The sequence below is a fragment of the Hakea prostrata genome, chromosome 1 (genome assembly GCF_041222555.1).
Source record: "Hakea prostrata isolate BN-2017 chromosome 1, UWA_Hpros_2, whole genome shotgun sequence".
Taxonomy (NCBI): Eukaryota; Viridiplantae; Streptophyta; class Magnoliopsida; order Proteales; family Proteaceae; genus Hakea; species Hakea prostrata.
The window spans coordinates 15809800-15837528 of record NC_142600.1 but is presented as its reverse complement, the minus strand read 5'-3'; the positions used below and the strand labels follow the sequence as shown (position 1 = coordinate 15837528).

The window sequence follows — 27729 nt, the reverse complement described above, 5'->3', positions numbered from 1 at the left end:
CAAAAACCCATTCTACCAGGAACAACCAATTTACCCTATTGTAGGCCTTTGGACATTCAATTTAAGAGCCACAAATATGGTTTTTAATTTCTTGCACTTTTTGACATAATGGAAAAGCTCATGAGCTATAATCCGAAACACTTCGACGTGAAGTGAAAGTTGACTGCAATGGAGAAATAACATCCTCGAGGATCCCTTGAAGTCGTGATGCCATCACCTTGGTCAAAACCTTAGTGCAATTGGGCGAAAGTGGTCAGGCCTTTCCAAATTATCAAGATTTGGGATAAGACAAATTAATGTCTCATTAAGGATTGTAGGAATAACCCCAATCTCAAAGAACTCATAGAACAAATTATAAAGATCCTCATGAATGATATCCCAATATCTTTGAAAAAAGGCTGGTTGGAAGCCATTCGACCCAAGTGACTTCGATGGACTCATAGCAAATAGTACTACCTAACCTCCTCTAAAGTCGAGACAACACATAACATATCATTCATTACAGAAGTAATAACTGGTGTCACATGCTGAAGCACATCATCTAATGCTAATTCATCCATGGCCTCATTAGTAAAAATACCAATAAAATTGGAAAAAAGGCTTTGATAAATACCATCCAAATCCCATGTCCATTAACCATTAGTGTCCTTTAAAGCCATCAATTTGTTCTGTCAACGTTGTTGTAAGATAAGAAGATGAAAGTAACAAGTATTGTGATCTCCCTCGAAGAGCCATTGTACTCGTGATTTTCTACGCCAATAAACGTCTTCCAATCCAACAAATCACCCAAAATAGCTCGTAACCACTTGATAGACTAAGAGGTTGCCACATTGAGTGGGTAATGAGGAATGTCAAAGCCTTGAGCTTGATTAGTCCTGAGGCCCATACTAATAGCAAAAGTACATAGAAAGGGTCATATTGGGTTCCTGGAAGGACCTATCTAATATCCACCCAAAAAGATAAGCACCCAAAATTTTGAATTCAAAATTATCGTCCATTAGATGGTCCACTAATGCAGTGACAAATAGCAAATGAAAGACATATGATTCAAAATGTATCCTTCTTCCTCACCATCAACTCCATAGCTAAAAAGACAAAGTTTAGGGAGTAGGAATATTGGCCCTATAATTGTCTTCCCTTTCTATTTGGTAACCAAAAATCTCTCAAGATCTCTTTGATAAGAGAATAATACAATGCTTTGACTTGTTCCTTAACTCCAGCCTAACAGCAAAGCACACATGTCTCTTGTTTTCTTTGAGGTGCCATTTGATTTTGATTCTTGAAAGCTCAATGATGGGTGAAAAATGATCGCTTGGACCCACTTCTTCTCCGCTCACCATTAACGTGAAACATGCTAAAGAAAAGTTAATCCTTGTTGCCTTTAGGTGATTTTAGCTTTCTCCTCTCTTTCTTTTCCCTTCTTTATTGGGTTAAAGTAATGATTTTGGTCCAAATCGTATAAAAGTGTGCTTTAACATATCTATAAAGTTATGCATAATCTTTGCCCTAAACATCAGCCCAGCCCAACCCAACCCAACACAACCCGAGGGGTTTTAGTTATACACTCTGTTTAAGTCCAGTCAAGCCCAGCCCAGCCTATTCTTGGTTGACATCAGCTGAGATGGGTTGGGCCAGGGTGGCCCAAATATGTGTCAGCAAGGCCCAACCCGACCCTACTACGGTCAGTTTGAGCCTTTATGTTAGGGATGTCAATTTGTAGCCCAAACCGTTGAAATCGAACCGCACCAGCCCAAACCTTCATGGGCTGTGTTTTGGCTGAGAGGTGGCGGAGCTGCACCAATCCAAAACCAAACCGCAACCCGTTATAGCCTGTTTTACAATCTATTTTATAATTTTACATTAAATAATAATTGAATCATTATATTACCACTAGGTAGTTGGTAAATCCGGATCTTCCCCCGGGGGCCCCCAGGCCCGCCACTTGAAAATTTCCGTGTTTTCTCCCTGCGGTGTTGGTATAGACAATTAAAAAAATTATGCATGAATTCAAAGATCAAATAGTCATTCTACTACTTAATAACTAGGTTATTGATTTCTATAGGATGGGTGGATTTTTTTAATAGAAATTGACCAATAGCTACTTTGTTTTTCATAGAATTTTGACTTTTATTGTAGGATGTTAAATTATTTCTTCTTGTTATTTTTCTTGCACACCATAAACCGTTAGTCCAAACCTAAATCGGTCCAAAACCGCACCGCTAAGACCCTTACTTTATATCATTGATCGATGTTGCTCTGAAAAACTTAGAACCGGCATTCCGAAGAGTCAATTTATACCGAATCATTTTTTAACTGTTTACATTTTTTTTTTGGGTGCAAACTGAATACTTTATTAAAAAGAAAAATCACGGCATACAACATTAACGGTTTACATTTGGCGGGGGTATACATTGAATAACTGGGCCCAGACATTAATAGTTTATTATTTGAGGACCTTTTCAAAGTCAAAATTACAAAGGAAGGAAAACGAGGGGACTTGGTAAATTGGATACACTATAGGAGGGGCATAATTCGAATTTCAAAAACCGTCATCCTTTGCATTATCTGTCACAGGCCGACCGACACAGACAAGACAGACGGAGACAATCTCTCCCGCGGAAAAGACCTTCGAAATTCTCTTTTGGGGTCTTCGTCTTCTTCGTACGAATTTTTTTAATCGGTTATCTATAAAAACTGAGAGACAAGAAAGAAGAAAACCGAAGCGTGCTGCGTGCGCCTACCGCAGGTTCTTGCTCTGCAGTTCTCCACCGTCCACTTCTACTTTGTTTCTCTTCTTCTTCTTCTCATCTCATCATCTCAGCATATTCGATCCCCCAAATCATTTTTCTTTATAGTGATCTCGCTACTTCCTCCTTCATTGCTTTCGAAGGCAAGCATCTCTCTTTCTCTCTCTGAGCTAAGCGGATACTGAGAAAGATATTCTCTATATTTCTCCATCTCTCTCAATCTCTCTGAATCGCCTTTTATTATGCTTCCGTCCACAATTCCCTATTTCCATTATTTGCAGACTCTATCTTCTTCTCCACCTCTTCCTTTCCTTTTCGTCCACTCCAAATTTGGACAAAATTGACGCCTTCGACTTTCTCCATTCATGGCTTCTTCTGGAGCGAATCGTCTCAATCAGCCTCGCGTTTACGGTGCGCTTCCTCTCTTCTTTATCCAGATTACCTGCGTTTGCCATTTGTGATTGTATTCAATGGAACATGTTTTCTATCCTTGTAAAGGAAACGGTGAGTATTATCACGATCACAACCAGTAGTATGTGCCATTGGATATTTCGCTAGTAAGAAATTAGCTGAACAGTGTGGTTATGGATTTCTCTTTGGTGCCTTTCTACTATTTCATTTGATACCGATGAAACAGGGACATTTGTCTCCTCAGATACCGCAAAAAAGCCTCGATTCATGAAATGGATTGCCAAGATCTTCAAGATAGGATCATGTCATGCAGAAACGATTGGAAGCCGTCCACAGTTTCTTGGGGATGGAAACATGGTATCCCGTGCTCCTGCAACATCTACGGTACTTTTCGTTGTGATTTTTTTTTTGGTAATTCACTGTGAACTCGAATTCATACGTTTTCCTGTTATTAATTAGTTTCGTGTTCAATTAGAAAGTAGCATTTAGACTGAACATTCCACTTTCTTTGCTCAATAACTGCTCAAAATTTCTGCATATAAGTCGGACAAGACAGTGAATGTGTATCTACTTTTTTATCCTTCTCCAATTTCTGTTGGTAGGATAAACGGATGGATGGATTACTAACACAATTTTATTTTTACGTACTTCAATATCTATGAGGACTGTAGTTTTATCTATTTTCTTTCTTTAAAGCTTTCTTCAATGTTCTTATCTCTCCCTCTTTGTTTCCCCTCTCTGGAAGTTGGAAGTTCAATGACTAAGCTTTCTGTAAGTCATGATCAGGATGACAGATCCAGAAAGAAGAATGATGGCCCCATCGCAGTTTCTTCTTTGGCTGAGGATTTAAAGAAGCCAAATGGTAGGTTACCTTGATATTTTGTGCATTACACTTAATAGGAGAATCAGATAAAAGGGCAAAATTTTCTGGTCCATGTTGTCTCAGACATGAGGAAATACAGTTTTTTTTCCCCTGAATTTTACGTTGGAATTCTGTCTACCCGGATATATAGAAAGCCTTGGATGTTTGCCCCCTCTTTTCTTTCTTTATTTCTTTCATTTCCGATTGCAGCATAATATGATATATGGAATATTTGGTTTTCAGGATACAGAACCCGCCCAGACAATGAAGAACTTCCCAAATCACATAAAGAGAGCTTGAATATGCCTGGATATCCTCCACAGTATTTCCCTGGAGGATATAGGTTAGTATAACATTGTTACTGTTTCTTTGGTTATTTTGGCTGGAAAATGTGATAGTTGAATTTACTTGGTTGAGTCAGTTAATCTCCTGCCTAGTCCACCAAGTCAGAGTGACTATACCATAATGGGTCTATGCAATTGTAGAAGTTAACAACCAAGTTGTGATTCCCAACCCCCCGGCCAAACCAAAAAAAAGAAAAGAAAACCACCAAGTTGTAATTTGCCGGCTTCTGAAGCCTGCTGAATTGAAACAGTACCTTAACTCCTAGAAATTCTCTGACTTGTTTAAGCTTTCTTTTATTTGTTTTCATATATATAATGCTCCAATGGTAAGGGCCTACAGTAAATTGATTGGGTGATGGCACTTTCCCTGCTAGATGGACATAATGAGAAACACTTGATAACTGATGCTCATTTTTCAAATGTATCTTAATTATGTGAACTATATTAAACTGAAGGTCCAAATAATTTTTTTTATCAGTATTGTTAAGTTTAAAGTTTAAAAATATATATTTGACAAATAAGGTCCATTGGGAAATTTGATTTCACATCCTGTAATTTCACAATGTGGTTCCTGACTGATCACTGATCATTACAGTTTTCATGTGCATATTGCAGATTTTGTGGTGGCTGTAATCGCCAAATAGGTAGTGGGAATTTTTTAGGATCTATGGGATCCTTTTGGCACCCAAATTGTTTCCGTTGTCATGCTTGTCGTCTCCCAATCACTGAGCATGAGGTATAGAATTCCTGAAACATGTTTATTCGCCCCCATGAAGACTTACTTTTCTCCAGGAAATATTGGTCTGCAGTGTCCACCTCTTACAAATTCTTTTTTTCTGTTGAATCGAAGTTTACCTTGTCAGGTAGGAATCCATACCACAAGTCCTGTTTCAAAGAGTTGCACCATCCTAAATGTGAAGTCTGCTATCAGTATGTAAGGAACTACTACTATTCAAACATTCCTCACAGTTCTTCACTAAGCCATAGGTTTTATTTGTCTCTACCATTGTTTTTAATTTATGTTATTTTATCTATATTGATGGGTAGGGGTACCTGCTTTTTAACCATACACATCAATGATAGCTCGTAATACACATGAACTTTGTACAATTGGCTGGAACTCAGCTTTCCCAGCTCTGCAGACACTCTTGGACTTTGTTTTCAATGTAACCATAGGTGCAAAGCTAGAATGACTACATTATCCAAGTACTGCTCCTAGGATGATGACTAGTGGAATTTGTTTGGTACCTGTTTACTGTAATATATAAGACCAGCACAAACACTCTGTATAGCATTGTGTACTCATGTATATTTGGCACACTGCATGGTGGCCAAAAGTGGTTATCCTTCCTGGTTCAGGTTGAGGACTAATACTAGTCTTTTGGTTTATCATGAATATCCCAACTAAATTTTGGATTTTCATCATTTTTTTCTTCTCATCACTTCTTCAATCTTTTCAGATTCCTATAAATGGAGCTGGTTTGATTGAGTATAGATCTCATCCATTTTGGTGTCAAAAATATTGTCCGGCACATGAGTATGATTACACTGCTCGCTGCTGTAGCTGCGAACGACTGGAGGTATGATAATCTTATATTGTGGTCCTTTAGTTATTTCTACTATACTGTTAAGGAATTGTCACTCTGGTATTTCAGTTGGTCTATTCTTTTTTTCCCCTACATAATATATATATAATCTAAAGCTGCCCCTGTGTGGAGAGTGATCACTCCAAATTGAAGGAATTAGAAGAACTAGGGGCGTACTTAGATAACCTTAAGAGAAGTGGTGAGAAAGGATATGCATAGCTTAGGCCTCACATCTAGTACGGCCTCAAATAGAGCTGAAAGGAAGGCAAGGATCCATGTAGCTGACCTCATTTAATTGGAGAGAGGCTGCTTCTTGTTTTGATATTTGATCCAAAGCAGTTACTTTGCCATCCTTGACTAGTGGTTTGTTATTGTAATATAGCCGAGGAACATAAATTACATTTCTTTGGGGGATGGACGCAGTCTATGTTATGAGTGTATGGAGTCTGCTATCATGGACACCGGTGACTGCCAACCCCTTTACCATGCCATCAGAGACTATTATGAAGGAATGAATATGAAACTAGATCAACAGATTCCCATGCTGCTGGTTGAAAGACAAGCCCTCAATGAAGCTATTGAAGCGGAGAAGATTGTAAGTGATGAAATCTTCTTCTAAGGTTTACAAACTTTGTGTCTGCAAGTCCTTTGATTCAAAATTGATTCTTCTTTCCAGGGCCACCATCACTTACCTGAGACTAGGGGTTTATGTCTATCTGAAGAGCAGACTGTTAGCGGTGTATGACTGGAAATCTATAACTTTGGTGTTTCCTTATTCACAAAGTTTACTTGATTTTCATTAATTTTCTTCTCCTTTTATTGTGTTTAGATTCATAAAAAGCCGAGAATTGGGGGCAACCGGCTTATAGGCATGAAAAAGCATTCTCAAAAACTGACTCGAAAATGTGAGGTTACAGCAATCCTTGTTCTGTATGGCCTCCCAAGGTACTAATCTTTATAAATTTGTTTACTTTTTGTTCTTCAAACATGTGTTTCTGATGCTTATAGTGCCCGCTTTTTTCTTTAAATTCAGCTCAGTTTCCAGATTGAAATCTATTGTTATATAGTGAATCAAATATGAGCTTTTAAAAGGAGCAGATGTCTCAACCACCCAGTATGGCCATTCCCACAAGTGCAAAACTCGTTTGTCCCTCCCTCTCCCTCTGTAAAACCAAAAATAAACAGAAGTTTTTGCAATTATGTTTGGAAGGATGAGAACTGTTTACACAAGAGCTTTCTTTTAACCAGTCCTTTGGAAATTGGTCATTTATTTTTCATTTGTTTTTCTTGTTTAGTTCTGCTTTAGAGACTCTGGTATTGGAAAAACTTTAGTTGTTTTCAATTAGAGCTATGATACACAGCTAAAATCAAAGCTAGAAATCAATAATGGGACTGCATGCTGGCTGTTTGTATGTTGACACAGTTACGTGTTTTTTCGTGCAGCTTGGTTGGTGGCAGGAAGAATGAAACAATGCATAGTTGCAATAAATTTTATCAAATTTTATCTCTTTTATTATATTCTGTTCTCCCCCTCTCTCTTCCCTTCCGCTTTCCTCCCCAACCTCCACAAGGCTGTTGCATGAATTTTGCTGATGTTCTGAAAATTTCTTTTTATTGCACCCCCACCTGAACTATAAAAGGATCAGAAAGCAATCTCCATCTGATGGTTCCAGAGTGTGTCCTTCATGGTGAAGTGTACAAAAATTCTATATCATAACTTCATAAACCAAAATCAATAAAACAGATAGATCCCTGAGAAAACTTATGTTAACCTTTCCATTTGTGAAGCTGGCAGGAATATTTCATTATTGTATATTGTCCTGGACATGATGGAAGGACACCACCTAATCAAATTTCTACAGCAGCTCTACTCTGCTTCTCTAGCAAATTCTTTTCTTGATAAGAAAGAAGCTTAACAGTTTTGAGTGCTGTTTCACAACTTCTGTCTCAGGCTTAAGACTGGCTGATTATTAACAGAAACCCTCATATGTTGTTTGTTTGATGCAGATTACTAACAGGCTCCATTCTTGCGCATGAATTGATGCATGGATGGTTACGTCTCAAAGGTATGAGATTACCTTCTCTGCCCTTCAGTTAAGAAGCATTTCGTCATGGGTGCCTCATAATTTTTCAAATCAAGCAGGTTACCACAATCTAATCCCTGAGGTGGAAGAAGGCATCTGTCAGGTGCTCTCCTACATGTGGCTTGAGTCAGAGGTCATGCCTGGATCAAGAAGCATGCCATCTACATCAACAGCTTCGTCATCTTCTTCTTCTTCATCCAAAAAAGGTAGAAGATCTGATGTTGAGTATAAATTAGGTGAATTCTTCATGCACCAGATTGCTCATGACACCTCAACAGCCTATGGTGAAGGATTTAGAGCTGCCAATGATGCTGTAACCAAATATGGCTTACGTCGTACCTTGGAACACATACGTCTGACAGGGAATGTTCCTTAGTAATCAATTAATCATAGTAGCTGCTACATGTCTTCCTCGGAAGACCCTTTGGTTTGATCATTAAGATAATTTTACAGCTTTCCCCTTGGAAGAATTGAGCTGATCAGAAAGTTTGTATCAGCTCCCCCTTAGTTTTTGTGGGGTTCTTCAGGGTTTTTTGTTTTTTAAATATAGCTGTTCCAAATGTTAACGGAAAGTGTGTACCAATCATATCCAAAATTCAATTCCCATCTTGTGTAAATACATGTTTCAGAGAGATGATCATCACGGACTAAACAGGCTGCAGAAGATACATGAACATTTCTGTCCCCGAGTTTCCCGGTTAAGTGGTTCTGTCATCTATGTGCCGCTTATTTCATGTTTCTGTTTTACACTTTTACTCCATGATGGCTTTCCATACCAGGTCACCAAGTCATTTGTCCTGGTTGATACTCTTATTGTGTTATTCCCAGATTGACACTGAGAGGGGGGTGAATCAGTGTCTTCAAAAATTCACTTCAATGTGAAGCTTCTTTAATCTCGAAACAAGATTAATTAGAACATTTTAGTAGCTATCAACTGCACAAGGACACGTCCACCACACACCACAATGTGGCTGGGTCTACCAAACAGTGTACCACTCGTAGCTATCAACTGCACAAGGACACGTCCACCACACACCACAATGTGGCTGGGTCTACCAAACAGTGTACCACCACTCTGCAATCAAGGCACTCCAATATGTGCAACAAAGAAAAATAAACAGAAAACGCAATGCAACAGAGTTTACGTGGTTCGGCCAAATTGCCTACATCCACGGAGTAATACCCTACCTAGGGTTTCGTATATTACTCAATACACTCCTAGATATTTTGACTGCTACAACAATCCAGGAACACCAATCCCTGCTATAGTCTAAAATGCAATTCAGACAAGGGCACCAACCCCAACCCCCTAGACAAGCTCCAACTTGCTAGGTCACAATGTAAACCAATAATTCAAATTCCCCAAATTACATTCATGATCTAGGTTCTTCATCATTAAACATAATCTAGAAAATAATAGACAATAACTTGTGGATACGGGTTACCTCAACTTGTGTAAAATGCATGGTAACAATACTTGTTTCTCTTTTTCTCCAACTCTTTTTTTTTTTTTTTTTCTTTTTCAATCTTTTTCTTTTAAAAAAAACCATACAACCATGTTCCCTTCTTTTCTTCTGCTACTTCTTCTTCCTTCTCTTTCACTGTCTTTCTTGTTCAGCAAAACAAAAGACTTCCTTCAACAGCACCTTCTTATTGTTCGAAAACACAGTGTTATGAAAAAGTACAATGCAAGTGTACGAAAATAAGAAAAACTTATTCCCAAGCTTCAGATCTCCAAAGCCAACCAACGTCTTCTGGTTCGACCTCCACGCTCTTCCCAAGCTCCTCAAAACGTCCTGCCTCTTCTGCTGGAGTTTGCTCTCCTTTTATAGATTAATTAAACTCAGAGTTTGAATCAAATTCAGAGTTTCTATCTGACTTAAACAAGGAGTGTTTTGACGTACAAATCGGACTAACTTAGAGATCTCCAATGAACAATCCCACCGTTGGATTTGAAGATCAAGAAGTCGTGAAGCTCTCCTCCAAAAATCGGCTCAATCGGACACTAGATGACCATCCGATGAAGAGGTTGATCAAAACTGGACAGAGACCCTCAAAAACGGGATTCTTGAGTTTTCTTTATTTGAATTGGATTCTTTCTCTCGGAACCTTTTTGTGTGTTGCTGTACCATATCAAAGCCCACTTAAGTTGCCAACAATGACAACACATTCATTTTAGGCCAATGGAACAATATACTGAAAGAGTGACAAAAAAAAAACACACACGGTGTTAAGATTATATAAATACTCAACTCTCCCGCCATGCCTCTTAGGTTCAACTCTAAACTGTAAATGTAAACAAAAACTACCCAAACACTAGGAAATCCATTACAGCGAGTCTGCGACCATCAAAATTCGATTACTATTTGTTGGCCACATCCATTAATATTCTCCCACTTGGCCTACGCATTCCCATTCTTTTTCTTCATTTTAGGGCTGGTCCAAAAGAACATATGCCTGTAGCATATTTTGCATCTCTTTGTTTTTTGGTTTGCCAACCCCGGTTTTTATAAATCGGTGTTCGACCAGCGTCGCACACTTGGCTGTGGTGGGTGAGTCTCCTAGAGGGGATTTTTTGCATCCATAAGGATTAGATACCGAAACCTTGCTTAAGCGAACCAAGTTGCTTACCACTTGGACTAACCCCGTTGGTTTTTAAAAGGGGTGCAACACGAGAAAAAGAACATATGCTTGTAGCATATTTTGCATCTCTAGCTCCTCAAAAACGTTCCATCAGATATTTACAAAAAAATATTATTTGTTTATTTATTTCCTTCTTAAATGGAGTTTCTTGGAATATAATCGTTTACATGAAGGTTTGGTCACTTGATCATCCTGGTGTTGTGTTGCATCAATACTTTTAAAAAAGATTAGTTCTTCCTCAGAGAAAAACTTTACAAATGATTTTCCATTAACAAAAGATCTGGAAAACCAACCATTTCTATCTAGTGACAATTATTTTGGTTGAAAAATACAGAGAGAAGTCAGTCTTATTGATGTTTTTATTAAACCTTTAAGGATCTCTTTACAAAAAAGCTTCCTAAATAGGATGTGATGCGTGGTCCTTACACTTAAACATAGGACGACTAGATATGATCACTACGACAAGTTGAAAATCCCCAAAGATAAGAAGAAAGGATTGTTCTATACATAACCAAATAATGTTCTCTTTCATTTCTTTTATATTTAGAATTTTTTTTATTTCCTTCATTCTAATTCCCTTCGCAACCAATCAGATCTTAAAAGTCTCTTTGTGAAAGAAGCATCATCCCATATATTCTTTATGGTTGCTGCAAACAAGACATCAATATCTTTTAAAAAATAAACTGTTAGTGCCCAATTTAATCTTTCCATAGAAGACTAGTTATTGTGCCCAATCAGAGTCATGAATATCATCACCTTTATTCCATGCAAGAAAAAATTTAGACTATCTTAAGGTGTGTGGGTGCTCATATAATAAATAGTCATGGGGTCTCTCTGTTTCTTTTCATTTTTTTTTTCTCTTTAAAGTCCTGCCACCATTATTCATTCATTCTCGTCCATTGATTGTATTTTATCCTATGATATAAACGAAGGCAGAAATAGATCTGGCTTTCTAGCTTCTGGTTATGGTTGGATTCTGCGAGATGAACTGATATCTCACCATGGCAAGAAGCCATCGGTATCAGATTCCTTATCATTATTTTGTTCTTCAAATCTTGAAATGCTGAGGCTTGAAATCCAAACAAACTGCAAATACCCCATTGACCAGCAGCTTGACCAAGACCAAATGGGGACTTTGCCAGTGAGAATAATTTTAACTATAAAAATAGTGCATGGAGAGATTTTCCATTATGAAGTGTAATTTTGTTCCAATAAGCATTACACAAAAAATATTCATGTACATACGATAACGTTCAATGTGCGGATTGAATGTGGGACCAATAGCAAAGTTTCCAGTATCGGTCAAGTGATTTTAAAAGATATATTGTCCCCTATTGTATGTATTGCAATGATCAATGTACGTTAATGCAAATCGATAGAAAAACATATCGAAATGTATAATATCAATTGTGTCCAATATGAATATGACCTTGGAAAAGTTTGAACAGCCTTATTTAGTGGCACTAAAACAAGGGTGCTCGCTATCTTTCTTCTAAACTCCCACATCCACAAGCGTGCAGGAAGACACATACATCCATGTGCCTAGAAGGAAGGACAGCAAAAAGTTGCAATTCTTTCCTGAATTCATTTCTAGATATGCCAAGCCATCAAATTTGAAGTATAACATATTCTCAGCAGTCACACATGTATCAAATGTTTAAGTGTATTTTTCATTTGGAACTGAGGTTTGGTTCAAGTCACTTTTAATCCAGAAAAAATTCTTCTATCTGGTTCCCTGGGTTTTGAGAAATAATAAAATAAAAACATCATAATTTTGATGACCAAAATGCCCTTATAATGCAACGGTCAAGATTGTACCATATATGCCATTTCGATCCAATGGTTTATATTAAAAGACAAATTATAATTACAAGGGTTTTAAGATTTCAAATTTACAAAATAATGCCCTGATGCTCAGATTGACACTCAACAAAATCTTATTTCCATCAAAGATATTCATTGGCATCCCTCACCAAAACATCCGTCATTATTTTCCTTGGTCGTTACACTCTCCTCTTCTTTTCCTCTCCACAACTTTCTACCGCTCTTTACCAAAAAAAAAAAAAAAAACTTTCTTCCGCTCGTTCTTTAAAAAGAAAAAAATGAAATGAAAAGTTCTTAACCCTTCGAGCCATGGAATCACATCTTTCTTATCCTCGATTTTCATTTGTCTTCTCCGACCAAAATTATCTTCGGCCATGGAATCACATCTTTCCTATCTTCCCATTTTTCTTCTTACCATCTTCTACCTAAGACGGTATTTGAGGTCTGTTATACTCTACTCGATTCAATTTTTTTTGTTTCTTTTATCCTTAGCCACAAAGTCCAAATGCTCTTTCCATGACGGTTAATGGCACATGCTAACAAAAGCTTGTCCCAAAGTCCCCAATGATTGCTTCACAACATCTTCGACTTTAGCCATGGTTTCTCATATCGAGCTCCATCAACCTTTCGACAGGTCTTAATCTAATTTTACTTACTTTTTTCTCCCTAGACATCCAAGCACTAGGTGTTTATTTACGATTTAGTAATCAAGTCTCCTCATCGATTTGCTTCGTCACTTAATGAAAATTTACTTTTTCAAATCCTCGAGTCTTGTTTCCACTTACCGGTTTTCCAAAGTAGTCCGATGAAGCAAGAGAGCTTTAAGCTAGGGATTCAAAGTTAAATGAGTTGAATGAAGAAACATTCAAGCGTTTGATGTTCTTAAAGAGGGTTGCGGTCGTGGTGTCTCACCACTCAAGAACTGGATTTCGAGAATCACCTAAATGAATTGGATTAGCATAAATTTTATTTTTTTCATTTTTATTTCCTATGTTTTTGTTCAAATTAAAAAAGGGTAAATTTGTCATACAAGATGGTAGTTTGTCCTTAAATTGACTTTTTCCATATCAAGGGCATGCAAAGTTTCAGTTTTTTTGGACTAAAATCATAGACCAAACCTCTTGACCATATGAAAATTACCCAATAAATTATAATGTCTTATTAATATGAACTGTTTGACCGAAATGGCATATATCAATACAATCTTAACCATCACACCATAAGGGTATTTTTGGTCATCAAAATTATGATTTGCGCTCATTTTACCATTTCTCAAAACCATAGAAGAGCCACTAGCAAAGAAAAACTTTTTCTTGAACTAAAAGTGGGTCCTGATGAAAAATATCCAATATTTAATGCAGCCAAAGACAAATTTTTACTTCAGAAAAGGTCAGGTGGGGCTATAATGTAATAAATACAAACTATGAGAAGCAAAACTGTTTTAATGAAAAAATGATAATAGATGAATATTAGTAGAACTAACTACTTCCGATACACCAGGACTTTTTCTAAGTGTGCTCTCTCTATCTACACAGGGAACATACAGTTTGATCCCATGACAGTGATCTCAAAATTTCATCCGTATGGGAGTTTCGCTATGGGGACCATTAAAAAAACATAAGAACTCAGCAAAGACCACAATTTGGCATTAGGTGGCGGCAAAGGTTAATGGAAGCAAAGCCAAAAATGGTAGCGATAGCAATGGAAGTTTATTGTCAAGGCAATTCTGACATAAACGTCTTCATTATCTCGTAAGTCATGAAGACAATGCCCACACTTGGAACAACCTTGTAGTATTCCGGCAATATTCCCCGGTAAAGACCTCGCAAACCTTCAGTCTTGGCAATTTGCCTAAATGTACCAAACAGACCTGTCTTATAGACACGGGCTTGACCTGCTGCGCCTTCCAATTGCATCCGGCGTCTTACAAGATCCAAGGGAAATGTTACTGCAAATTATGGGTGCAAACAAACATCAGTTCGTGACAGACAAATACAGAACAGAAGCAACAAACATCAATCATAAACCCAGTAGCCAAAACACAATAGAACTAGTAAAGGATCTAAGTTGGAATGTTCTCAGATTGAGGGTGTCAGCATACTGCAAACGAAGTTGGGGCATACATACAATTAAAGGTCCCGTTATTATTTGTTAAAATCCCTCATTTTAAAGGGTTCTCATATTTCACTCCCACCGCCGAAGATATAATATCTCAGGAAAACCTTTTCTAACAGGCCTTTGTTTGTTTTTCTGAAATTCCACAAAGTGCAGAAGTGAGCTGAAATTATCTGTCAATTCTTTCTAATCCAATCAGAGAAATCTCACTCCAGTTTTATCCTTCTCTATAACATTATTTTTTCCATGTCCTAAACCCTATTTGTTACTTCCAATTAGGTATAACTATTCTATACATTTATAAAATGACAACTGCTCCTTTGACATAAATTTATTCGTTATTATGGGCCAGGATCGCATCAGCGCCAATTACACTTATTACCTCTCTTTTTTACCAAAAAACGATATGATCTATCCATCACCTATTAACATCTGTGAAATCATTTTCAAATGTTCATCTACTAGCGTTTTCAATTCCACTTCTATTATTTATGTACCAATACGCAAAGTTTAGCCACCTAAGTCCTAAGCTTTTTCACTCTTCAACCTAATCCCTCGTACACAAGCTATGTTAAATAATTTACCACAAAATACAAGGAAATGTACCTCTATAATAATGCTTAATGTTACAGAAATCCTACCTTAGATATTGCTTCAATGACAAGAATAGCCAGCAGAGAGTAGTAACACAACAATGGAGCCCCTGGCATGTATGTAGCGGTTACACAGCAATGATAGGACGCTTTTTTTTGGATGAAGCAGGATTGAAATGGAGGCCACCAGCTTCAATAATCAAATGTACAAATTATACAACAACAACAATAAGCCTTGTCCCAACTAAATGGGGTCGGCTACATGGATTCTTGCCCTCCAATCAGTTCTGTTCGAGGCCATGCTAGATACAAGGCCTAAGCTATACATATCATTTCTCACAACTTCTCCTAAGGTTATCTTAGGTCAACCCTAGCTCTTCTAGTTCCTTCAATATGGATTATATCACTTCTCCGTACATGGGCATTTATAGGTCTCCGTTGAACGTGGTCGTGCCACCTCAAACGACTTTCTCGAAGCTTATCACTTATGGGAGCAACTCCAATACCAACTCTAATATGATCATTTCTTATCTTATCCATATTAGTTTTGCCACTCATCCATCATAGCATCTTCATTTCTGCTACACTGAGTTTATCTATATGATTCTTTTTAAGAACCCAACACTCTGCACCGTACATCAAAGCTGGTCGAACAACAGTCCTATAAAATTTTCCTTTAAGCTTTAATGGAATACACCGTTCACATAAGACCTCGGACGCACCTCTCCACTTCATCCACCCTATTTTAATTCTTTGGGAAACCTCATCCTCTAAATCACCTCTTTTACTTATGATTGAACCTAGATACCTAAAACAATCACTCTAAGGAATCTCTTTATCATCAAGTATCACCACCTCATCGTCTGCTTGATCATGACTAAAGTTACAAACTAGATATTCTGTGAAATCCGGCCCAAACCTAGCTAGGACACCCTATTAGTTTTGGGTGAAGAAAGACTTGTTGCTAGACCTTGATGTTGGACCTTGATTTCGGTGTTACTATCTTTGAAAGTCTTAGGAAGTCATGACAGACCTTTCCCTTAGGGTAAATCCATGTCCCGAAATGAAGGAAGATGTCTCTATGGACCCTCTCTGTAGAAGACATGGTGTTTGACCCGAAACCCATGGATATTGTTGATGGTGCTCCATACTTGGAAGCATTGTCAGTGATTGTTTTGAATCTGCAGCCTGAAGAAGAAGAGCTTAGTTGGTGGACCTAATGCACTCCCGGGCATGATTCGAAGGTAATTCCCAAATCTAGACTTGTTGATTGACTTGTAGGAGAAAACCCACCTCAATTTGAGTTGTTCTAGCCCTCCAATTCCCTCCCCCAAGTTGTTGTTCTTGTCAGGTCGACTGGCCAGTCTACCAGTCAGTCAACCAGTCAGTCGACCAGAGGATTATAAGCCCGAGAATTTTGGGGTTTTTGGTCATTTTGGGTTCTATTTAAAGGGGACTTCGTGGTTTTAAACCTATTCTACTGTTGGGACTCTCTTGGGACATGGGAAGGCTCCTCTTAGGCTCCTCCTTGGCTTGGGTGATGATCTTCTACAAGAATCATTGTTCCTCTTCTCTAATTTCAACTTCAAGGTATGAATTCTCTCACTCTCTCTCTATTATACTCTAAACCCTTCTCTTACTTGCTGTTGTATCCATGAAGATGATGCTGCAACCTTGCAACCATCTCTTCATGTGTTCTATCCTTGCCATTGCATAAACCCCTTTCAATTCTACCTATGCTATGCTATGCCCCCATTTCGATTCTTATCTATGCAATTCCATGATTCTCTTCATTGCAACATGATTTCAGCTCCTAAATTGAATTGTATAGCATGCTAAGTCTGATTTCTTATTTGCATATGATCCTAATCTATTTCTTATCTTTCCCTTAGCTGATTCCTTATTGTTCCTTGCAATTGCAATCGATTCCATTATAGATTATGATGTTTGGCATATTGAAATTAAGGTTTCAAATTGGGGGGTTTTTCAATTGGGCCATTGGATTTTGCTAATTACTTGTTAGATAGTGTTCTTATACTGTTCCTAACATTTCCCCCAAGTTTCGGAGCAATCCGAGCTCCGGACGTTAGGTTTCGGATCAAAAATCCAAAATTTGCCCCGTTACTGTTCATCTGGTCGACTGCTTGGTCGACTGAGTCAGTCTACCACTCAGTCGACCAGCTGAGTACAGCAACCTTGTATTTGCTCGATTTGCTTCGTTTGAACTCCGATTTGATTGATTCCTTCTCTGATGTTTCACATATGTTTGTCTAGGGTGCAAGTACTAAGTTGGGGACTATTATAAGTGATATTTGGGATTAGTTTCGATTGGATTAAGGTAAGAAGATTGTTACCATAATTACATAGATTATGTGAATTCTGCCTCTATGTTAGAAAATTAGTAGATTTACATTCCTTGTTGTATTTTAAACATCATATGACTGTTGTATGTACTTCAAGACAGTAGTACCATGTTATATATCATTTTGGTTATCATGATTATTTATTTTGTTAATTACATATATGATTGATCATGTTACTTTATATCTCTTTTCATATGATGAAATGCCATTTATGTATGATATGATGGGATTGAGAATGTGATTGAATAGGTATGATTTGGGATTTGGGAATGTCCTTTTGATAGTTCTGTCCTTGGACATTGGAGGGAATAGTATGGGATGTTCTCCGAAGATGCCCATCGACGCTTTCCCGGATTATTGGATGACATACATAGGTCTTGTCTAGATGTGTTGTCTAGGATGTCCTTGTTGTATCAGACCCGAATCAGAAGGCCATTGAGACCGAACGACCCGTGGTAGTAGTGTGATTTGATGGGCGCTCAAGACCAGTGAGTTATATCTGTGAAAGGACATAAATCACATTACGGATACCCGAAAGGGGCCATTCATTTGTAGGGTTGCAAATAGCTAGACTTGGGCTCACGGGCGCTCGAGACCGGTGAGTTATATCCGTGAGAGGACTTGAGAGCTTCCCGTCTACTATTTTTGGATGACCAATAGGATTGGTGAGTTTGGTGAGTAATATCCATGACTCAGGTATGAAGGATATCGGAAAGGATCCCGGGATGGGAAAAATGGATGTATCTGGATCTGACATGATATGACTAAGTAGATGACTTGCATTGGGCTAGGCTTTACCTTGACATGCGCCAATACTTATACCAATGGTGATGTGAGAGAGCAGTGACTCAAACCCCAGCTATGGATTGCCCCGAGGGATGCAAGACCCAATTATCATCGAAGAACCCAAGATACCGAGATGGTTGAGGGAAGAGTGGTTTGAGACCTACCCAAAGAAGTATGGTGCTATGACTTAAAGCATGTCTACCATAGAGACTAGCATATATAGAGTTAGTTTCATACTTACATCGTTTGTTTCATATCATCTTGCATCATGCTATGCTTTGTATCATGTATCTGTGTTATTATGGAATAACTATATTGCTGAGTTCTTTTGAACTCACTCCTTTTTACAACATCTTTTGTTAGACTTATTTGCAAGTACTACTATTGTTGACTATGATGATCAACACTATGAAGACCAAATTGATGACTCATACACTACTGATCATGGTGACTACGCTGGTGAAGACTATCAATTCAAGACTGATATTTGTCAGGAGTAGATTCGGCCTTGTCTAGTTTCATATGATTATGTTATTGAGGAAACATTAAATAAGTTAGGAAAAATTGTTAGTTGCTTACAATTTTTCCTTCCCTTCTTTTGAGGACTGGTTGTAACCTTACTTTATTTCGATCTATCTTCCGCTGTTATTGTAGAATGGGTTTCCCCCTTTATTTCGTACTTTGACTATTTATTCTATTGGTATCATTTCCATACTCTGATGTTCTTTTGTGATCCTTTTGTGATCCTTTCTTGACTTTTATTATTAAATTACTTGAACACAAAGATTTGTTCTTGCTTTTTGATTATATTATTGTGCTAAGTGGTTATGATCGTTCCTAAACTGGATCGTCGGGACCGTGGATCACTTCCCTGGGTAATCCAGATAGGGTACCCCCTGGGTGGATTTTACGGGATGTGACATATTCTGTCTTCGATCTACTAAGTTTAAAGCCTTTTGATTCCAAAGCTACTCTCTATGATTCTAATTTGGTATTAATCCCCACTTGGGTCTCATCAATCAACACAATATCATTCGAAAAAAACATTCACCAAGAGACCTCATCTTGAATGTCTTTGGTTAATTCATCCATTACCAGTGCAAATAGATATGGGCTTAAAGTTGACCCTTAATGTAGCTCAACAGTTATCGGAAATTCATTACTTTGTCCCCCCACTGTTCTAACACTAGTCACCGAACCATCATACATATCATTAACTATATCTACATATTTACATGCAACACTTCTTATCTTTAGTACTTGCCAAATTAATGTTCTAGGGACTCTATCATAAGTTTTTTCTAGGTCAATAAATACCATATGAAGGTCTTTCCTCCATTCTCTATACCTTTCAATAAATCTCCTAATTAGGTAAATAGCCTCCGTTGTAGATCTTCCCAGCATAAACCCAAATTGATTCTCCGTAACTGTAGTTAAGTATCTCAAACGGGTTTCAATTATTCTCTCCCATAATTTCATCGTATGGCTCATCAATTTAATGCCCCTGTAGTTATTACAACTTTGAATATCTACTTTATTTTTGTAAATTGGAACCACGACGCTTCTCCTCCATTCATCTGGCATTTTCCCTGTGCTCATAATCTTATTAAACAACTTAGTCAACCAAACTAGTCCATGGGTTCCTAAGCTCTTCCATACTTCAATTGGGATTTCATCAGGACCTTGTGTCTTGCTGAGTTTCATCCTCCTTAAAGCTTCTTTTACTTCGGACATCGAAATTCTACGTATATAAGTTCCGACATTGGTGCCTTGGTGAAAGGTGTAATCGTCCGAATCATAAGTGTTTGAAGAATGCTCATATAGTAAACTAGAGAAATAGGTTTCCCATCTTTTCTTAATGTCCTCCTCACAAACTAAAACTTCACCATCTCCATTTTTAATACATCTAACATGATCAAGATCTCTACTCTTCCTATCCCTCATCTTAGCTATCTTATAAATAGATTTTCCCCCTTCCTTGGTGCCCAACTTATTGTACAACTCTTCATACTTCTTTTCCCTTGCTTTTCCCACAATAAACTACATTAGGTTACCAATAAACTTAATAGTTGGAAAGAGGGCGCAAACTTATTTTTAAGGTTAAGTGACATGTCAACTATCAAAGAATTAGTCAGATACAACATGTCATTCGAGGGGCTCGAGCGCCCCCTTCACAACCATTTCTTCCCCTCCCATTGCATGAAAAGGTAAAAGTGAAAATAAACAAAATGAAATACATTTATAATATTAGACTATGGCCTTGGAAATCAGTAGGTTCTGGCATTCACATATTCAAAAGCACTAAATAAGAGATCATAAGCAACTTATAAGTACAATTTAGCAGAGAATAGATACAACAGCACAATCATTCAAGCATGCCAGAAATTCCTCATGTGAGGAAGCAACACAAACTACTCAACAATGACAGACCACAGAAATAAAAACACAATTTCAACAGCATTATAACTACAAATAAAGTTAAAAACAATGGGATTTTTCTACTTTATAAGATGGGGACAGTTGGAAACAATCCAAAAAAATTGCACTTTGCATGGCTTCGCTTTTCCTAGTTACCTGTAGATGATGCAACGCCTGAAAGACTGCCACAAGCTAGGCTGACAAGTACAGTAGAATCTTGGGGCCTGATGTCAAGACAAGAAGACTTAGACCGAGGTGTATCAAACAAGAGGCAGTACATAAATCTTGCCATATTGAACTGCCTGCCTACAGTGATCAGTAAAGAAGCACTTACCTATGAGACTGCCAAGCAGATCTCAACGTCTCATAGAATGCGAAGCTAATTGCTATACTGGGCCCCACCCCCTATCCAGACAAAGGCCAACAAGATTAACATACAAAGGAAATTGTTGATTAAGATATTCATTACAAAACAAGAAGCATACCAATAATGTCGCTCCAAGACCTTTATACAGGCCAAAAGCACCCTCGTCTCTGCTAATTGTATGAAGAGCATGCCAAATACCTCTGTAGTACGTCACATTTCTCTGCAGAAGTCCAAATAAAATGGTTATCTAAATAGAAAAAAATTAAGATCATATGGGAACATACATGAAATTTATTAATTTTAACTGCAAACCGATAATGACCTAATTGCCGAATGCAGTCAATATCACCTACTAACTGATGAACGAAATGTCAAAATCCAGTCTATCTCCAATTGCACAATAGGGAATCATCTCAGAATTAGAGATAAACTCAGAAACTGGAAGAATTAAAGACTATCAGCCTTCGGAACAACATTGCCTAAAATCCTACAGAATCGTGCAAAACCGGGCCAGAGGAAGAGGGAAATAGAAGTTTCCATATTGGTAAGGCAGCTGGAAATGGAATCTGTTGCTGACCTACAGACATGCATCCCCATGCAGGTCAGTAGAATACTCACAGATGTGAACAGAAATTAGAGCTGATAAACTGAAATGCGAGTGAAAAACCTGAATACATTCAATCCATAAAAGTAACCTATTACATAGAACACCCACCAATCACAGGCACAACATGGGTAGAACCCAACCCTAGACTTATTCCTAACCAAACAAGCCCATTTTGGAGATGAATCCGAAACATGTGGTGGGTGAGTTGCTCTTGCATCTCCTGCGATAGACCTTCAAGTCTGCATCACGTCTACACTTATGTTCAGGTGTTGGCTCAACAGGAATCCAAGGAGGCCTATGAGCAACGAACCTATCCTGAAATTTCCATGCACAATGAACCTATCCTGAAATTTCCATTGTGCATGAAGCTAGAAAAGGACCCATCCCCTTGTTTGACCACTATACCCACTCATTTATATTCTATTCACACTTTATCACCATTCTTCTTTGACTCAAATATTGCCCCCATTTTAATGTTCTGCTACCAAGTCCATTGGTTCCTATTTAAGGGATCTTAAACATTAGTAAAGTAGCAACCCAGTGCACAAAGCTTGCTACTGCGGAGACTGGGAAGGAAAATGTACAGAGCTTACCCTTTCTGCTTTGCAGAAGAGGCTCAACAGGTTCCAATAATTCTTGCAGGCTCATAGCAACCCTAAATTTGGTTGTGACCCTGTCCTTGCATAAGCATGCAGCATGCAATTGCACCCCTGGCCATAAAATTTTAGAATGAATGTGAAACCAATTTTTGTCAATGCCCTAAGAGAACTGTTGAAGTAATTGAGTTCAGTACAAAACACTAAATAGACAAGGCTTGACTTAAATCTTTAAGAGTAGAGAATCATTTTTATAAATTCCTAATTCTGTAAAGAGAAAAAGAACTCTAGATCTCTGTACAAAAATGATAATAATTTAATATTTACAAAAGTAACCTGACATGCAACCATGTTAAGACCTTCAGATTTAGCCTGAGAAACTAGTTGAAACTTAAACTGCATACATTTCCTAGAAGGCTATTGGTATATTGTATGGGGGTCCAGTTAAATGAAAGGCAAACAATGAAAATAATAACTCTAATTTATCAAATGGTACTTTATAAATGGAAAAAATCTTCATAATCAGCATACTAAAACAAGAAAGGCATAACTAAAACATAAGAAATATAAAGTGAATTATGCATAAAACCATCGCAAATATTTAATGGAACAAGTCTCCACAATCTGCAGGAAAAGAACACTTTTTACTACGAATTTGTAATGACATTACCTGAGCTGCAAGACGTGTTCTCACGAGATCCAATGGATATGTCATAGTTGCAGCTGTTATTCCAGCCAAACCACCACCTACCAGCCGTACACAGATGTCTGCACTTATGTTTTCTCCATTACTTTGCATCCCAGGGATCGATTGCAGCAACTGAAATGAAAACATTAAACTATTAGTTAGGCAAACAATGGTAGATGACATACCAATATGCATGAAATGCACATAGCAACCAATTCAGACAAAGCCGTACATACATTCTTGTATCGTTCATATGCATAGAAGCTGATAGAAGAATAAGGAAGACGATGGGTGATAGTGACAAGATTCCCTTTCCAGAATGCTCTCACACCTTCTTCACTTAAGATACGCTTCGCCTCACGCCAAATGCAAGGCTTGCTCAAGTTCGCAACATTAGAGTGCATACCTTGTACCTAAAGAGAGAGAACAGTGTAAAATAAGCACAGAGTCAGAATAACCTTAACCTTTCATTGATTTCAAAAGAAAATTTTACATGATGATAATAGATACCCCCATCTTCCATAATTCATTTCCAGTATTTATGTTCTAGGCAAGCCTAAACAAGAAAGGCAATCCCCTATATGTAGACAACTATGATCCATGAACCAAGCAAGAAAACTGGCCTCTAATAGTTGCAGGAAAAAAAATCTATGTAACTAAGGTTCTTGTGAGTTCAGCAACAGCCTTAATTTCAACACTAAAAAACCTCTTGGATGCCCAAGCTGGTTGATTGATATTTACTTGCATTTTGTAATCAGCAAGATTTAAATAAGCATCAATGAAGTTGATCAATATCCACATCCATTAATCACAGAAAGAAACCCAACCAATCAAATCATGTACTCAACCATCAATCTCAAAGGTGTAGAAATAGCAGTAAAATCTAAAGATCAGGACTACAAATACAGAATGCACCAGCTTCTAGCAAATTTTGTATCATCATAAACAACAGAAGAAATAAATATATACATCTCAACCCCCAAGCTAGAGAATTCCCACATGGACCTCACACTCTCAGCAAAGCTGTTGAGGCTTATGGTCAGCATCCATTCCACTTATTCTACTCTTCCAGATCTTTGGAGGTTGTGCTTTTCCATCAGGAAATAATATTTTGAAATGGACAGATGAAGTCAAATGCAACAGAAGCATAAAAAGTTCCTGACAAAAGCAATAATTTCATATTATAAATTATAACTTCACGAATGCACATAAACATGTAACTAAGAAAATGTTACTCTTTAATTATATGAAAATCTCATTTAACAGGTTAATTTCTGACATACAATCAAGGATAAAATTGAATATGATTGGCAAGAAGATGGCACTCTTCACTACAGGAGTTAGGGTGAGTGTTTTTAAGCCAGTTTCATGCAACATTGGCGCAGAGAGCCAATATTGGAACACCTATAGGTCCACCTACATACCAGCTAGCCATGTTACAAGGACATAATGGTTGTGATAAGTCAAAGGGATACAATACAAAAGGCGCTTTTGTAGTTATAAGAAATAGGACTCAAAGGGGGTTTAAATTATATAGGTACAGGATAGTATTGTAAAGGACGAAATAAAACTAATAAAGGAGAAGGGTACCTTTAAAAACATCAAATATGAGTTAAAGAAAAAAATAATAATCTGTTTGGTTCTCTTCAACCTTAAGAACAAAAAAGGGATGGAAGCTTAGCAAACTTCAACTGGAAGAATTGAAGTACTTCTATAACTATGATTGAGCCTGATATTTCAAGTTTAGACTCACCATTCTGAAATTGACTTTGACTCTGGTTTCAACCTCTAAAATTGACACAGATACCAACCCTCAACTCTATGTATGACTCTATCAAGAGAAAAAACAATAATAAAAGAAGAAAAAATATTTAACCCAAAAATAAATCTTAATTCCTATGCACAATTGTATCACAATCTGGATCCCATTCGTGGTTTTTTAACGCTGACTATGTTAGACAAGGGAACATTCTGAGGATCATGCACAGCATGCATTAGTGAAGCAACTGCTAATGCAGGAGCATGATCAAAGAAACCTTGTGCTTCTGATTTGGGGCACTTTTCCTGTTCACATCTAAGCCTAAGGTTCAAATTTGGTTCAGACGTGATTTTATGAAATAGATAAAGTTAATCCAATTCATGGGAACCAGCAAGGATGCTTCTTCAATACCCTTCACACCAGAATTTCTAGAGTTCCTGCAATCGGCTGTCTATAGCAAGTCTTAGTTAGTTTTAGATACTTTCTTCTACATATTGCTATCTAGTCCATTAGACATGCTAGGATAATATTAAAAAAAAATTCCAACCTTCCTGGGTAAGCAGTTGAGATCTTTTAGTACAAAGCTGACCACTTTCTGCAGCAATTCTGCTTGGGCATTTCCCTTGTTTAATTCTTTCAGTGTTTAGGTACCGACTCTCCAAGACAATCTACAGTGAAAAGTAAATTTCCTTAATATTTAGCAGTTTATGTTTCCTATTTCTTTATCATTCAGTTAGTTGAGTCCGCAAGAGACAAACACTTCCAACAACAGCCAAATGTGGAAAATTAAACAGCTAAAACTTCTTTTTTATTTCACTTTTCTGTTATAAATACTTGTAGAGGCTTCTCTCCACCTATCAAAAATGATTTGGGACCCAACCCCCACCCACCCACCCTCTCTTTTTCTCGCCTTCCCATCTAGCAGATCAAGTTCTTCTCTTCCATCAATCTGATACCCTTCTTCTATTTCTTCCTTTCCCCCATCTCTCTAATCGGGATCTGATCACAGGTTCTCATTTAAAAACCGACTACTAGCAATACAAAGATTAATACAACAATAGCACAAATGAACGCAGCCATCAAGAATTTCCTAGTTCTCTTTGGAGAAAAGCCCTTGCAACATATGGCCCCGCTCCTGACGTTCCTTTGGTTTTGATTGTGATTGTCTTGAGTTTTGAGGGATGTTTCGGGTACCACTATCTGTGATCGGATCAGTAAGCTAGTTATTTGTGCCACGGTTCACCGTCTTTGGTGGGAGAGCAATCTTAGGCAATGGACTTTCAAATCTCGTTCTCTAGGTCTGATTTGGAATGCCATCCAGTTTGATGTTTCTGTTAGGCTCCTCTCTACTCCATATCCCCTGTTGCTGACACTCCAATGAACAGGATCATTGTTGTCTCCTGGGGTCTTAGCTCCGCTTTCCAACCCCCTAATTAGGGGTTGTTCCCCCCACCCCCTCTCTCTCTCTCTCGTACCATTTGTTTCTTTCTTCTTGCTTTGCATTAATATATTATTTAATCATCCCAAAAATAAAAATCCTAAACCAACGTAAAATATGTCTTGCAAGGAAGCACCAAAAATTTACTAAAGAGGAAAATCAACCATGGCATGTAGCATCCTAAAACCCGATTAGATACAACACCACTGCACCAGTCATCCATGCCAAATTCTCAACCCTCCTCTACAACAAAAATCCAATGACTGGCATCCCTTGCACTTTGAACAAGAAGTATGAAAACGTCACTTGCAAGACAGAGCTTAAGCTAACACCTAAATTAATGGATGTCTACATATAATGGTAATAAGCTGGTGCACTCCCAAGGGCGCAGCCTGAAATAGTTAGCACCCGAAAGTTTGCCATAGACGAACGACCACATTAAGTGTCTATCTCCCATAAGGTCCAAACAAATTACCAAATGGGTGAGAGGAAAAGCAACAGAAGCCCAAATATGTTTAATGGGAAGAGAGAAAAAAAAAAAACAACAGGATAACCTTAAGTACAAACTGAAAGAGCCATGAAAAAATTCCAGTAATCACAATATAGATATATAAAAGCCATTCTCAACAAAATTTCGGCAGACCACTTCACTACGTTACCAATGCATATGCAAAACAGTTCAATGCAATCCACAATTCCAAATAGAAGCACAAAAATTGATCCTTACAAATCAAAACAAACATTCCAGCCACCGAATGGAGAAAAAGGTGGAAATTTTGAAGTGAGAAAGGAAAATTTTGATCTCCCAGTCTTCCTGGATTCCCATTCAACGAAAGAAAAGAGAAGGGTAACCTGAAACAAGATGGTAAGGCGAGCCAGCGGCGCTGTGCATGTTTTACTAACGGCGCCTGCAATGCCTCCGGCGACAAAATCAGTTACCGATGATATATGAAACTTTTGCTGCAACGACTGTTGCTTCTGTTGTTGTTGTTGTTGCTGGACAAACTTCCGCGCACCTCCATCGACTACACCAGCATGGGCAGAACTAAGAGGTCTCTGCCCACCCTCTACGACAACACCAACTCTAGCCTCCGTTTGCATCTCCACTCTCTCAATTCAACTTTTCTATCTCCTCCTTTCACCCCTTCGGCAACAAATCCTTTAGAAAGAAACCCCAACCCGCAAAGAAACCTTGAAAACGAAACAACTAACCACTCAAAGATTGAGAAAAGATGAACCAAATTAACAAGAGAAAGAAAAAACCCTAACAAAGAAGCATTAGCTAGAGCATACACCGAACTGAACGCCTTTTCAACTTCAAACTATCTCTCCTCCGAGTTGTACCGGGAAACGGAGCCTCGAGGTTGAAGGCCGCTTTGGCCTCTCTGCGTGTGTTTTCCTTAAAAGAGGCGTGAATTTTCTTTCTTCCTTTTGATTTTTGTTTTGTTGATTTATTTATTTTCTTTTATTTTTTTCCTTACCAACAAAATTTTTTATT

The 27729-nt window shown here is 37.9% G+C and overlaps 2 protein-coding genes across 3 annotated transcripts; one reads left to right on the top strand and one right to left on the bottom strand.

Annotated features, from left to right (window-relative positions):
- The first annotated feature begins 2742 nt into the window (after positions 1-2742).
- LOC149027836 (protein DA1-related 2-like) lies at positions 2743-8873 on the top strand. The gene is made up of 12 exons (XM_089166295.1): positions 2743-3158; positions 3403-3542; positions 3945-4020; positions 4264-4363; positions 4980-5100; positions 5215-5298; positions 5825-5944; positions 6333-6545; positions 6627-6689; positions 6780-6895; positions 7958-8016; positions 8094-8873. Exons 1-12 carry the CDS (start codon positions 3113-3115, stop codon positions 8408-8410), a joined length of 1455 nt encoding a protein of 484 aa, XP_089022421.1. The 5' UTR covers positions 2743-3112; the 3' UTR covers positions 8411-8873.
- A 4803-nt stretch (positions 8874-13676) lies between these two features.
- On the bottom strand, positions 13677-27645 carry LOC149027835 (uncharacterized). 2 transcript variants are annotated; one of them, XM_089166276.1, is made up of 8 exons: positions 27525-27645; positions 27084-27438; positions 23271-23447; positions 23017-23166; positions 21262-21363; positions 21111-21181; positions 20933-21000; positions 13677-14449 (listed from the first exon to the last, which is right to left on the bottom strand). In XM_089166276.1, the coding sequence occupies exons 2-8, from the start codon at positions 27330-27332 to the stop codon at positions 14217-14219; spliced, it is 1050 nt and encodes a 349-aa protein (XP_089022402.1). In that variant the 5' UTR covers positions 27333-27438; positions 27525-27645; the 3' UTR covers positions 13677-14216. The 2 variants fall into 2 exon arrangements, with proteins under 2 accessions (XP_089022402.1, XP_089022410.1); XM_089166284.1 differs by having other exon boundaries at positions 27084-27422.
- Between the last annotated feature and the right edge of the window lie 84 nt (positions 27646-27729).